The sequence below is a fragment of the Chrysemys picta genome, chromosome 13 (genome assembly GCF_011386835.1).
Source record: "Chrysemys picta bellii isolate R12L10 chromosome 13, ASM1138683v2, whole genome shotgun sequence".
Taxonomy (NCBI): domain Eukaryota; kingdom Metazoa; phylum Chordata; order Testudines; family Emydidae; genus Chrysemys; species Chrysemys picta.
The window spans coordinates 22,914,799-22,929,484 of NC_088803.1; the positions used below are offsets into that span (position 1 = coordinate 22,914,799).

The 14,686-nt window shown below is 41.1% G+C and overlaps 1 protein-coding gene across 3 annotated transcripts in view; it reads left to right on the forward strand.

The window, feature by feature from the left end:
• The window catches only part of LOC101953908 (ubiquinol-cytochrome-c reductase complex assembly factor 1), a 95,149-nt gene that overhangs the window by 25,969 nt on the left and 54,494 nt on the right, over positions 1–14,686 (forward strand). For all 3 annotated transcript variants that reach the window (XM_065566600.1, XM_065566601.1, XM_065566602.1), the window contains exon 6: positions 5,790–5,847. In XM_065566600.1, the coding sequence (XP_065422672.1) occupies positions 5,790–5,847 (58 nt within the window). The remainder of the gene's footprint in view (positions 1–5,789; positions 5,848–14,686) is intronic.

Below are 14,686 nucleotides of genomic sequence, written 5' to 3' on the forward strand. Positions count from 1 at the left end.
TGCATTTGTCTGTACGTAAACCTGTTTGTTGTATTTGTTTTTCTGTAGCACTTAGTCTCAGTCATGGGCCAGGACCATCTTGTGCTAGGCATGTGCAAACACATAGATACAGAAAGACAAGGGGAGCACAAGGAAACCATGAGACAACATTGGTCAGTATGATGGGCAGCTTCTCAGCCTACCAGATGCCTATCTGTTAGGTTTTTTGTAAGCAACATGGCAGAGGAGAGTTTTAAGGAGGACAGTGAGGTAGTTTTGTACATGTTTACAGGGAGCTCCTCTGATGTGTGAGGGGCAACATGGAAGACAGTATGAAAGTGCTAGTTTGAAAATGTAACAAGTCATTGGGAGCTGACATCTTGCTATCAGGAGTAGATGTTTGATTGTGGCCAGTTTACCAAGCAGTGGGTGATCCTGGGAATTGCAGACCCATAAGCCTACTTCAGCATCAACTAAAATTGGTTAAAACTAGAATTATCAGATTTCTTTAGACATGATATGGACAAACTAGCAACAGCATCTGTAAAAGAAAACTGTCTCTCTAATCAATTAGAATTCTTTAAGTACGTCAGCAAAGTAATGGATAATGGAGAAACAGATGTCGTAATTGACTTTGCCAAATTTTTTTTAAATTCTAAGTCCTCAGATGGCACAAAATATTTAGGTTAGCCAAGATTTGAGAAATCTGTGGGGAACTTCTGGGGGAAATAGCCAAGGTAGGAAAATGGGCAGCATGAAGGGAAATGAAATTCAGTGTTAAGTGCCAAGTTAGTGCACATTGGAAGGTCTAATTTAAATTTATCATACACATTGTTGGTTTCTGAATTAACTGTAGAGACTCATGATAAAATTCAAGGTATCTTTGTGGACAGTTCAATTTAAAACCTTTTTGCAATGCACAGCAGTGATAAAAACAAAAGTAATACTGAAAATATCATTCCATTATATAAATTGATGATAGCGCCTCACCTGGAATATTATGTTCTGTTCCAGTTATATATAATTTAAAAAGAGCAGAAATAGAAGGGGTCCAAATACAGGTAGTGAACATTATTAGACGCATGGAGAGACTTCCATGTGAAGAGTGATTGAAAAGATTGGGACTCTACCTTCTGGGGATAAAAAGAGGGGAAATGGTATAAATATGCAAAAAATGAACAGTATAGAGAAGTTAATTAGGGCTCTTCTAGTTTCCCTCAACTAGGGGGTCGTCCATTTTGGATCTGCTTTTCACCAACAGGGATGAGCTAGTTGTGAATGTAAGGTGATCGGGAACTTGGGAGGAAGTGATCATGATCTGATAGAATTCAAGATCCTGAGGAAAGGAGGGCATGAGAACAGCAAAACAAGGACACTGGACTTCAGAAAGGTGGATTTCAACTGACTCCGAGAAATAGTAGGCAAGGTCCCATGGAAAGACCAATTAAGAAGAAAAGGAGTCGAAGGGGGCTGGCAGTTCTTAAAAGATATAATATTAGAGACTCAACATCAAGCTATTCCGATACAGAGGAAAGATAAGAGCCAGTATGGCTGCACAAGTAGCTTTTTAGCTATCTAAAACCCAAAAGGGATACTTACGGGAAATGGAAGGAGGGGCATGTCACCAAGGAAGTATATATGGGAATAATGCAAGCGTGTAGGGCCAAAATCAGGAAAGCCACAGCAAAGAATGAGTTACAGCTGGCAAGGAATGCTAGAGACAACAGGTGGGGATTCTTCAAATATGTTCAGACAAAAGAAAGATCAAAGACCGTGTGGGTCTGCTGGTTAACCAAGAAGGTGAGCTGGTAACAGAAGATTATAGGAAGGTGGAGCTGCTCAATGCCTACTTTGTTTCAGACTTCTCACAAAAAATAATGTGATCGGATGACTAGCGAAGTTACCATAGACAATAAAGGGGAAAGGATGCAGATCGGGATAAGTAAAGAACATGTCAGAGATCTTCTGACCAATTTGAATTAATTCAGATCAGTAAGGCCTGATGCTATTCACCTGAGGGCACCGAAGGAATTAGCTGAAGAAATCTTGGAGCCACTGGGAATAATATGTACAAACTCATGGATGACAGGAGAGGTCCTGAAAGATTGGAGAAGGGCAAATATAGAGCCCCATCTTTAAAAGGGAGGAAAAGAGGAGCCAGGGAATTATAGACCAGTCAACCTGACCTCGATATCTGGGAAGCTAATAGAGCAATGTGTAAAACATTCAATTTGCCAGTACCTGGAGGATGAAGGGGTAATTACTAGCAACCAGCTTGGATTTACCAAGAACAAATCATTTCAAACCAGCTTGACTTTCTTCTTAGACAGGGCAACTGATTTGGTGGATAGGAGGAACGCTGTAGATATAATATACCTGGACTTCAGCAAGGCTTTTGACACAGTCCCACATGATATTCTGATATGTAAGCTGGCGAAATGCAGGCTTGTCATTAAGTGGACACACAATTGGTTAAACAACCGCAAACCAAGAGTAGCTATTAATGGAATGATGGATTTGGAGGGAGGTCTCAAGTGGAGTTCCACAGTGATCTGTTCTGGGTCCGGTGTTGCTTAACATCTTTATTAATAACTTGGACGTAGGAATAGAGAGCATACTGATCAAGTTTGCAGATGACACAAAGCTGGGGAGGTTGCCAACACTTTAGAGGATAGAGCTAAAATTCAGAGGGATCTTGATAAATTCAGCAAAGACAAATATTAAGGTGCTACGCTTAGGGAAGAAAAACCAAATGTACAAATACAGAATGGGGGGAAACTGGATTGGCAGCAGTACTACTGAAAAAGATCTGGGAATTGTGGCTCACAACCTCAATGTGATGCAATGCTGTTGCAAAAAAAAAGCAAATGCAGTTTCAGCTTGCGTTAACAGAGGCATAGCATGCAAGTCACGGGAGGTGATAGTACCGCTCTGCTTAGTGCTGGTTTGACCTCAGATGGAGCACTGTGTCCGGTTTTGGTCACTAATGTATAGAAAGGATAAAGAGAAACCAGAAAGAATCCAGAAGTGAGTGACAAAGATGATCAAAGGGATGGAATGCAGCCATGTGAGCAAAGGCTGAAGGAACTGGGTATGTTTAGTTTGTAAGAGAGAAGATTAAAGGGGGATATGATAGTGGTCTTCAGATACCTGAAAGGCTGCCATAAAAAAGATGGAGAAAAGTTGTTCTCTTTTGCCAGAGAGGGCAAGACAAGTGGCAATGGGTTCAAACTACAGCACAGCAGATTTAGATTAAATCTCAGGAAAAACTTCCTAACTGTAAGAACAGTGGGACAATGGAACAGACACTTCGGGAGGTTGTGGAAGCTGCTTTACTGGAGGTTTTCCAAAGGAGGCTGGAGAGCCATCTGTCTTGGATGGTTTAGACACAACAAATCCTGCATCGTGGCAGGGGTTAGACTAGATGACCCTTGCAATCCCTTTTAACCCTATAATTCTATCATACAAGAACAAAGGGTAAAAAAAAATTGAAGGTAACAAATTTAAAACAGTAACATCATTTTTTTACAAAATGAATATTTAATTTGTGGCATTCATTGCCACGAGGTATCATTGAAGCCAAAAGGTTTGTAGGAGTCGAAAGAGGATTAGACATTTGTCTGTCTCTCTCATTCTCTCTTTCATCCTGGAGCATCTTTGCAGAGATGGGGAGAAGTACAGTGTCGCCACTCATTCCTGTCCATGGCTTGTTCCTCCATTAAGCCCAGCCATGGTTATGTTTCTGCATATGATGTCCTGCCATCTAGATGGTAGTTGACCTCTAGGTGGGACTGACCTTGGTTGTGCTTGCATTATTTTGTTTGGCATCCTGTCATCTGTTTGTCATCTGCAGTGTCCCCACCATTGTAATCTTTTCAATTTTGTAACCAATCTTATACCCTGATTTCACAACCTACTCTCCTTCTAACTTCTTCATTGGTCTTAAATTCATACCATTTTACACCTGCCATTTTTTGAAGAACTCTCTGCCTTCAGCCTTATGATGGCTGCTTCCAGTGTTTCTTAACCTTTACTGCAGCCTGCACCCTTTTGGTTCTCAAAATATGTTCTTGCACCACTTATCAAAAATCAAAATATGTTCTTGCACCCCTTAAACCTAGATATATTTTTGTTTGTATATTACAGTAATTGTTAAATATATAATGTTAATAAATACATAGGTTTGATGAAACAAAGTAGTTGTACTTCTGTGCCTGTGCTTAATTTGTGTTTTCGATGATTTACCTTCTAAAAAAATCTGGCATGTCTCACACCCCCAAAAGGGCATCTTGCACTCCCAGGAGGTGCGTGCACCCCAGGTTAAGAACCACTGCTATAGAGTATTACTGTTAGCTATTTATACAAATAATGAACACACAGTCAGTTACATTAGATACAATGAAACTAAATTGCATCCTTGAGGAATCTGTCTGTACAGGATCAAGGATATAAAAATAGCCCCAAGTAAACAGGTGGTTGAGTTATTTTTGTAACATATATGGCATATACAGAATACATGACAGTGTGGTATGCCATAAAGGTTTTATTGACAATCATTTGGGATTTCCTGATACTGAAAACTCATGTTGTTAAAATCTTTGTACTGCACTATTCTGTATTCTCTGCATAATATATGATATGCAGAAGTGAACAAAAATGTATGAAAGATTGCATTTAACAAGGAAAGCAAAATACATATTTTTCAGCGTGGCCAAATTAACACAGCAGAAAGAACCTTTACATTTTGGAATTCCTTAATTGAATGCTTGGTTCCACAACCTGAATGTTGCATTAACATTAGCTTTTTGCACTTAATATAGAAAGGCGCCTAGTGTATCAGCAGGTCGGGTTCTTAATTTGCATGTGATTAGTCGCTGTGCTTCTAAAACTCCCAGCTGTTTATTTTAATTTTCCCAGTTTATAAACTAGCTGTTAGGATCTCTGGGCATGTGAACAATGAAGGATTTAAAATACCCAAATAGTAAATAATCAAATTGACATGATGTCAGAGATGACACTCAAAGGACTTCCATAGCCTAATGAACCCCTTCTTTCCCACCCTTCCAGAAAAATTTGAGAGTGAAATTCTCCCTTGTGCAGAGACCCACATGAGGTCTGTGCATCTTTGACTTACATAGTGCATAGGCTTTGTATGGCCTGCTTTATAGAGTTGAACTTTGTCTTGGGTAAACAGAAGAGCCTGTCAATGTGCTCTGAATGGCAACATACTCTACTTCTGTCAGACCAAGGGAGGAAGTCTGTTCCAGAACATGAGGGGCCTTGACATATGCAGACAGACAAAATAAGGAACTGGTAGCAAGTCTGGCCTAACTGATTTCAACGATCAGGTTAAAGCATAAAGAGTGAGACAGTTTCTGAATTAGCAGGTGTGAGGTCTGAGCACTGAGATGAGATTAAGAGGTATGGGATGGATAGAGGTCTTCTCTGTGCTAATAGTTAGACCTGGAAAAAGAGATGGATCTTCCTTATTATTTTGTTTTAACATTTACAATGTGGTAGCACCTAGAGGCCAGCCAGTCTAGGTGCTGTCCAAACATACAGTAAATGACAATTCCTTCACCAAAGAGTTTGCAGTCTAAAAAGTGAGTAAAATTTGTTTTTGGAGCTTTCTGTGGAGTAAAACACAAACTTTTGGAAGTAGATCTAGGCAGGATCTTCTGATATGTTTAGTGTATGAAACAACAAGTTAAAGTACAAAAATATATTTAAAGTAAGAACATTTCTTTAAAATGTAAAAATCAATGGAAAACATCTCGCAATTTTTCTGTGTTTTGTTTTGTTTCTCCTAGGGTGCCATATGCCTGATACATTGAACTCTTGGTTTCTAATAGCCCAACTTCATGTCTGGTAAGTGAAAGTTATAATGATAAGTTGTTTATTTTCATGATGCAGACTGAAGCAATCCTGTCAGGTCAAAAAGCAGTTCCATGGTTATGACAAGAAACATTCTATTTGTTTGTTAGCTTCTGTGTTTTAGCAAATTTTTATTAAAGGTCAAACAGACCCAAAGAGAAACTAATATTTGTAGTATTCTCGAAAATCCTCAGTAGCAGAAAGAGCATTGCCATGAGCTTATCAAAAAGCCTCACTCAGGCTGGATGGAAAACTCTCTTTAGCTGTTTTAGGAAAAGTTTACATTTACGTAAAAGTGGTTTAAATTGTGAGAATTTGTGGTGATTTTAATTGCTGGCTGTCAGAAACCTTTAACAAATTATAGCACTGACATTTACACTTGCACCTCTAAAATGGCCGTGCAGGGTCAGTAAATGCCAGATTGGGTGCATGTAAAAATATTTAATGCCATAAGCAATATTTTTTCTTCATTTGTGAAATAGCCAAAAAAAATCTAATTTTCATCTAACATAACACATTCGAAAAGGTCAGAGGGACGTAGCAGGGACACACAAGGGAATACAGTATTTTCCAGACTGCCAGTTCTCTAAGGAACCTAACGTCTGAAGAATTAAGTTTACTACTGTAACCTATAGGAGCTATCCACAGGCCAAAAGGAATTTCTGGGAAGAAATAGTCACTTGGCCCAGCAACCCTGTCCCCCTCATTTTTCTGCATCTCTTATTTCCCTTCCCGTCTTTCCCCCTTAATTTCCAGACTCTGAAATGTATTGAGAGTCTTTGCATCTTACTTCCTTGGCAGCTTATTCCACTTAAAAAACTGTTAACATAACATTTGAAACCTGTATTGGATATATATGAATATGTTGTGTGATTATTTAATGAAAGGCCCTATTGTATTGCATCTTTTTGGTCACAGAGTTGGGATTAGTGTGGGCACCTTAAATAATAATTTCCTGACTATTTGGGTTTAAATTTTCGACCTAAAACTATGTTCGTACTCTGTTACCTTGCTTTTTAAATATGTGCGAATCAGACTGAGAAACAACTTTGGTCTTAAAACAAAGAAACCCTAAAAACATTTAATGGAAATATTAAAATTGCCTCTGTTTGCCCTTCCCTTAATTTCCCTTCCATTACCTCACTGAAAGATTCATTCCCCCCAACAACATAAGCAGAACCTCTTGCAATTATCTGTGTGGGTAGCCAAAGTGCTGGAAAGAGTTTATCTTCAAAGGTAAGGCTGCTACTGCTCCAAATAGCCTGTTATTACTTGCAGCTAACCATAGGCACATGTGGCCTCCCAGATCTTCACCCAGTCACATGCTTCTCCTTTTCACTTCCAGTCCGGGTTCTGCTGTACCCTAAGATGTTTGAGGTTCTTTCTGAAGATACATTGGCAGTTTCTTATATTCTTCTATTTTAGAGGAAGGGGAGTTCATGGTGTTTTAATGTGTGTCTTGCATTGTCCATCAGCCTTCTTTAATATTTCTTTCCATTGCACCTTCATTAGATTTAATTCCTTAAAACCTGTTTTCCTTATAGCTAATGGTCTTATTCTGCTGCACATTCTCCTCCTTGGTCCGCTCCTATCCCCTAATTATATACAACTCTAAACAAAGTTTTTTTCTCTTTCAAGTACTTTAGGAAAATTATGTATCCTGCTTAGCAATGATTTGGCCAAACAGTGCATATTTAGCTACTTTAATCTTTCCTCCTAATTAATTGCCTTCAGCCCTCTGTTAATTTTGGTTGCTAGTTTCAGATTTCTTTCCAGTCCTTTGACATCTTTCTGTTATTGGAGTTCCCACAACTGAAAACAATATTCCAAGGAGGGTGACTAGCTTTTATACTAAGGGACTATGTGGGCACAAGACCAAATGGGTATAAACTGGCCATTTGTTCCTGGATAAATGTCTGATTACACCCGAAGTCTGAGGGCCAGTGTCTTTTGAACCTCCTCAACTGAGATTGTGAGTTTCCTCGGGCTTTTTCTTCAGGTCCTATTCTCTCCGGTCCAGACCTGCCCAAAGTTACACTCCTTGTAGTGGCCGTCGCAGAATCAGTGCCCCTGTTGTCCACAGGAGTCATTATGTCTGTCCCTTGTCTTCTGGCAGCTGTGTTACCTTCTTTCTGAGTAGCAGCGAGCCCCTGCTCCTATGTAGGTGTGGGACAAAGACACTTAAGGCATAAGCCTATTGTCACAGGGAAATCTGACCCATGGACCTTGAGGTGTGTTCCTGTGTGAGGTGTGTTCCTTGGATAGCAGTCTGCATTTTCTACCACCACTTTTGGGTCCTTGGCTTATTTCCTTCTCTAGCATATCAGGAGCCATCATTCCCTTCGTAGAAGGCCCCTGAATGGCTTGAGTGACCAGATAGTCCTCCATGAGATATGTGGCCTCAGCTAGGGTTACTGGCCATTATCGGCAAAACCAGTCTCAACCAGCAGTCAGAAGAATCTGTATGAACTGTTATAGGACTATGAGTTCAGCTACCTGGGGTCAATATAAAATCCCAGGCAAAAGCTTCAGTGAGATAGTTTTTAAGTTCTAAATACTATGATATCTATTAATTTAAAGCATTGTATTTATTAAAATAAAAACACAATATCCTTCCTTTTGAAAGTCAAGGAATTCAGAGTTAAAGTTCTAAAACCAGCATTTTGAAAGTGAGAAAACCTTTGGCTTAGAAAGCTTGGGAATACTCAATTACAATTTAACAATAGCTTTAACTCTGCCACTTCACTCTGATTTATTTTCACTGTACTTATGGGAAAACCCCACAAGTTGTTACACAAACCAAAGTCTGTCTTGTTTTATATGGATTATAATAGGATTTTTTGTTGTATGATGAAGTAATAGGCTAGAGGGTGACTCACATCTCAGGCTCATTGGATGAGTAAGGTTTTGATTGCTCTGGCTGGTATATACAGGGTAACTTGGAAGAAGATGGTCTGTAGCCTGTGTCTGAAGCATTTGATCTCAGACCAGTATGGGAGGATGAAAGAAAGGGTACTCATCAACTGTTGTTCTTTGAGAGTCTGCACTCACCCTCCCTGGCCACCTTCCACAGCCCTCCAGCACAGACACACCAAAGTGAGAGCTGTACTGACGGTTGAGAAGTGAGTGTCGATTGCACTGCGGAAGCTTGCAGCACCAGATTGCAACTGGTTAGCTGGGAATCAATTTGGAGTCAGGAAATCCACGGGGGAGGCAGTTGTCATGCAAGTGTGCAGGACCATTAAACGCCTCCTGCAACATAGGATTGCGACTCTGGACAATGGGAAGGATATAGTGGATGGTTTTGCAGCAGTGGGGTTCCCGAACTGGGGTGGGGCGATGGATGGCACGCATATCCCTATTTTAGCACCAAACTACCTTGGCACAGAGGATGTCAACAGAAAGGATTACTTTTCTATGGTAATGCAGGTGCTGGCGGATCACCGGGGACATCAGTGTGGGCTGGTCAGGAAAGTTGCATGGTGCATGCATCTTTAAGAACACAGATCTATTCAGAAAGCTGCAAGAAGGGACTTTCTTTCCCAACTGGCGGATTACCACTGGGAATGTTGCAATGCCTGTAGTGATTGTGGGAGACCCAACCTTCCCCTTGCTCCCATAGCTCATGAAGCCATACATAGGCCACTTTGACAGCACCAAGGAGCTCTTCAACTGTCAGCTCAGCAGGTACAGAATGACAGTTGAATATTCCTTTGGTTGTTTGAAGGGTTGCTGACATAGTTTACTAACAAGATTGGACCTCGGTGAGAAAAAAAAAATCTACATATAGCTGTCTGCAGTGTCCAGCATAATATCTGTGATACAAAGGGGGAAAAGTTTCTGCCGGGGTGGAAGTGGAGTGTGTGTCTGCTGGTTTTGAACAGCCAAATACCAGGGCTATAAGAGCAGCTCAACCATTGAAAGACCATTTTAATAGTGAGTAGTGTGTGTTGCTGTAGTGTGCTCTACCTGGCCTTGCTCTTTTGCAGCGTGGTATAAATCTTGTAGTGATTGCTGTGTACATAGGAATATAATGTTGTCAATGGACCTATTAATATTATCTGTGATTGATGCTATGGGTTCTATGACAAAATGAAGTAACAGTAAATTGGTGGGTGTCAGACCTGCTCAGCACCAGACAGCATATGTTGTGAACTAATAAAGATTAATTTTATTCCAAAAAATAGAATTTTATTCTGTAACATGAACCAGGTAATTAAAATAAAATTAAAACTTAATAAATTAAGGGAACAGAACTTATGAAAGGGAAAGAACGCTCCATTTCAGGTACAAAACTTCAAAAATGTGAGGGCCTTTAAAGGGGAGGGGGGCTCCTGTCTACCAGATCCCTCGGTAGCAGAGTACAAAACGGTGACCAAAGCAGTCAATGTGGGGCATTGTGGGAGAGCTCCTGAAGGCCAGTAAAAGTAGATGCAAGTAACAGTGTCTACACTATCACTGCACTGATCTAACTTCATCGACTGTGGCTCTACACCACTCGGGAAGATGGTGTTAGTATGTCAGCGTAGCAGGGCACTTACGTCAGCAGAAGCCAAATGTAAGTGAAGACACATCTACAGCTAGGTTGATGTAAGCTGCCTTGCATTGACCAGCCATGTAGCATAGGCCAGGCCTTGGTGTATTTGTCAGATAAGTCCTTAAACTGAAGCTTTGGTGGTCAGATGTGAAATGACTGTTACTTAATTTGAAACTATTAGTTTAACTGCTGATTAATGGTGTGAAATTTAATTTGTATCAAGTAGGTTAATGGTGATTAGTCAGGTATAAAATCAAAGTTATTGTCTTTTAATAAGATTAAAGAGCGTCTAGCTGTATTTCACTCACTGGAAATGAAAAGATTTTAAATGTATTTTTGTGTTGGAATTGCATGGTTGTTCTAATCCAGTTTATTATTTGGCTGTAATAAAAACTTTTGCAGTACAATTATTTCTTCATTGTATTCATCTAATTTATTTTGTCAGGCAATATGATTTTGCCTAGTTTCCTCACTACTAACTTCAGATATTGCATTGGAAACAATCTGGGTCATTTGGTGGGCCATCCACCTGTAGGACACTTACTGATTTAAAAAGGGTGCCCCTGCTTGTGCATCTGAAGACAGAATTTGTCCCTTAGATTTGATTTCAGTGTACGTACAGCATAAAGGATCCAATCTGACTCTAACTGGTTAAAAATGCAAGTATTTTAACTGACTGTGGGTACTATCTACTTTTTCCACCACGAGTGCAGAACAGTGATTGTTTTAGGTACCCAGATAAAAAGGCAATATTTATAAGATATTTTAAGCTTAAAAATATCATAGTTTTAAAGTAATGATGCAAACAACTTTTTAAAACTAGTAATCTGAGTGTGGAACAGTTTCACCTTAGTAGTGTGACAAAGATGAGTCCAGATTTGAATGGACTACAGAATGTGTTCTGTAGTGAAAAAGTAAAACAGTTCATACCGTGTTGATCTAGGTATAAAGTTTATAGTCTAAGAAAATCTGTGTCTTTTAAACCTCAGATGGCAGGTGTAGTAACAAACGACCAAATTTTCAAATAAACTGCAGAATTCCATGACCTCACTCTTAGTGCTGCTGAACTGCACTATGACAGAACTATGCATCCAAACACACAGCATCCATTCAGGCTTCAAGAGGAACAAGGTTTACTTTGAAAACTACTCCATTCTTGCATTACTAGTGATGAATTGTAATTATTGGTCTGTTGCACTCCTGCCTTCTACCATGACACCACTGAGGGATACTGCAGCTTGGATGGGTAGCAACATTTGTATTGAGGGAATCTCTTGCCAGGGCTCCTTGCTTTCTTCCTTGGCTTGACTACCCAGGCTGTAACATATAAAACCACTCTTCTTATCTGGAGTTGGGCTCCCAAACATGGTCTTTCGTTATCTGTCTTAGTAGGTGTGGGGAAAGCAATGGGATTCCAAGATTATTACTGATCATAGTGTTTGTATGGGCAGGACTTTGCAATCGAAATACACAGGACAGACGAATGATGGGTAAAAGGATGCATTATCCTCATTTTACACATGGAGCTGAGGCACAGAGGGAGTTAAGGCCAAAGGTCATATAGGGAGTTTGTGGCAGGACTGGGAATTGGACCTATATCTCCTGAGTCCCAGCCCAGTGCTTTAACTGCAGGCTTATCCTTCCTGTCTGGATGGGTATGATGCACTCTGCTTCACTCTGTAACCTTCCCTATTCTGCACTACCTGCCAGGGCTGAAGGAAGGATGGTACTGCCAGGCTATGGAGGGATCATTGGCCCATCTTCACAACCACTCTGGAAGTCACCACATGAGCCTTGGGAACACCACACAGTCCAGAGCATTTTCCAAGAAGAAAACCTGACACATTTTTAGGGAATTTCCCCATCCCTCTATCTTCCCTAAGCCTCTCTCACTCTGCCCCATCCTCACCCCCCCCCCCTTTTGCCCATTCCTCTCTCCAGGTCCCTCTAGCCATCTCTGTTGCATTCCCTCCCCACTTATCCCTCTACTTTAGACTCATTCTCATTCTGTCTTCCTCCATCCCTTCTACCCTTCCTCTCTCACTTTGCCCCATCTCTGTCCTCCCCTTCCCCTCTGGCAATGCTCCCTGTGTCCCTCCATCCTTCCCATATCACTCTCCCCCATCTGTCTTTCTTCCCTCTGCTCCTCCTATGACCCTCGCTTCTCCTCCCCCTCTTGCTCTGAATCAAGGGGCTAATCAAATGCCCTGAACCACGCTGAGGGGCTAATGGGGTAATGAACCCTCCACTGCCAGCACTGGTAGCTACTGCCAGACATTAGAATAAGGTTTTAAGTTTGTTGTGAAGTGCCCTGGGTTACTCAGCAAAGCTTTCAGGTGCGCTTCCCATGAGCTGGAGCATCCAGTACCCGCCAGTCAGAATACACAAGCACAAGAAGTATAAAACCATGCAAGAAAGAGAAAAGAGGACAGGAGGCCAGAGGCAGAAGGTGTGACAGAGCTGGCCTTAACCTTCCCTTCCCTATCCCAAGTCCTCCATAACCAGTTCCAGCCGATCAACATTCACCATTTCCAGATGTCTTCCATCAAGAAATTAGGTCCATGAGATGTTTTTAAAACAAACACTTGTGTGCGGTTTGGAAAATGTGGCTCTATTCTGAAAAGTGTCTTGGTATAAATGGCTTCATGGGGCTCTAGTTTTATTGTCCATCAGTAACTCACCTCCAGAGTAATTTTTGCTCCATTTACAAGAAAAAGATGTTTTTTTCTAATGGTCAGGACCCTGTCTGGAATCTGAGAGAGAAACTGATTTCTTTCCTTTTTGCACATCATCCCCAATAATAAAGATTCTGCAGCTAATTTATTCTTTCTACTGAGGCAGCAGCCACAATGTGATAAGCACTGCCAATGTGCATAGGTAGACACAGGTCTTGTGTACATTAGAGAAACACACAGATCTAAGTACCATTTTAATCTCCTAGCCTATGCACTTTGCATTCACACATGAAAGTGCTCCAAATGGTTTACAAGCACGCTACGAACCAAGCAGAGTAGAGTATGTTTTTTCAGGGCTAAATACCAGTTTAGCCTGAGCTGTTTTAATGCCAGTTTTGATGCAGAGAAGCTGAAACAGTTCAACCTAGTTCTCCTACTAATGTCCCACAGTGCACTTGGAGCCTTGCAAAGTCTCCCAGAATGCACTGGTCTGGAGAGTGGGTCATTGCAGCTGAAACAGTTTAGGGCAGTGCTAGGGTTTGTCTGCATGAACACTTCATTCACAGCAAGCTGAGCTGTAAATCTGCCACATGCTGAGTTTCCGTTGGTATGTGTAGACCCTGCTGCTGTGAACTAAAAATTTTCTAGTGCACTTTAATCTATTCCCATTTCAAAGCAAGGTAGATCAAAGCACACTAGAAAACTTTTTGTGCACTGTAACAGGGTCCAAGTAGACACTTAATGCGCAGCAGATTACTGTGGGGTAGATTTACACCCCGCATTGCCACAAACTAAGGGGCAATGTGGGGTTTACAGAAGTCCTTAGGCTATGTCTACACTACATACTATGAATCTCAGCTTGCATAGACATACCCGTACTAGCTCTCATGTGAGCTAACGTGCTAAAAATAGTAGTATGGCTGTGGTAGCATGGACAATGGAAGCCGTGGTAGCAGGAGCTAGCCGCCTTGAGTATATACCCTCCTGAACACCAGGGGTGGGTACTCGGGGCAGCCAGTCCATTCCACTGCTGCCCAGGTTACCACAGCTACTCTATTTGTAGTGTTCTGGCTCAGATGAGAGCTATCATGAGTATGTCTACACAAGCTGGGAATCACACCACTAGCTCGTAGTATAGACATAGCCTTAGTGTGGACATGGGTCAAACCTGCAGTGATTCTTAAACTGATACAGCATGGCTAGTGAGGACACAGAAGCAGTTCAGTGCAGTCAGTTTAATTACAACAGGTTCAGTTCCCTGAAGTAGACCTGGCCCTGCTCCAAGGACCTTCACATTCTTAAGGAATTGTTGAGAAATGAGCTTGGACAGACTCCAGTGCCGCCTTCTATAGCTGGACTGGCTCTGCAAGGCTTACAGTAATAAAAAGCAATACAAACATATTGTCACCAAGGCTTTATCTACATTTGGGAAATTTTCCCCAAAATCCAATCTGGTTTTAAAACTGATTGGAACTGCACTGGTTCCAGAAGGCAAGGCCATTTTTATAGCCTGCTTTCTGAGGGTTTCACTAATTTGAAGAATAATTCCACCTACGGTAGCCTTGTCTATGCTGCAGCTCCAGCCATTTTTGAAACAGTTTGAATATTCAGGTAGATTTCT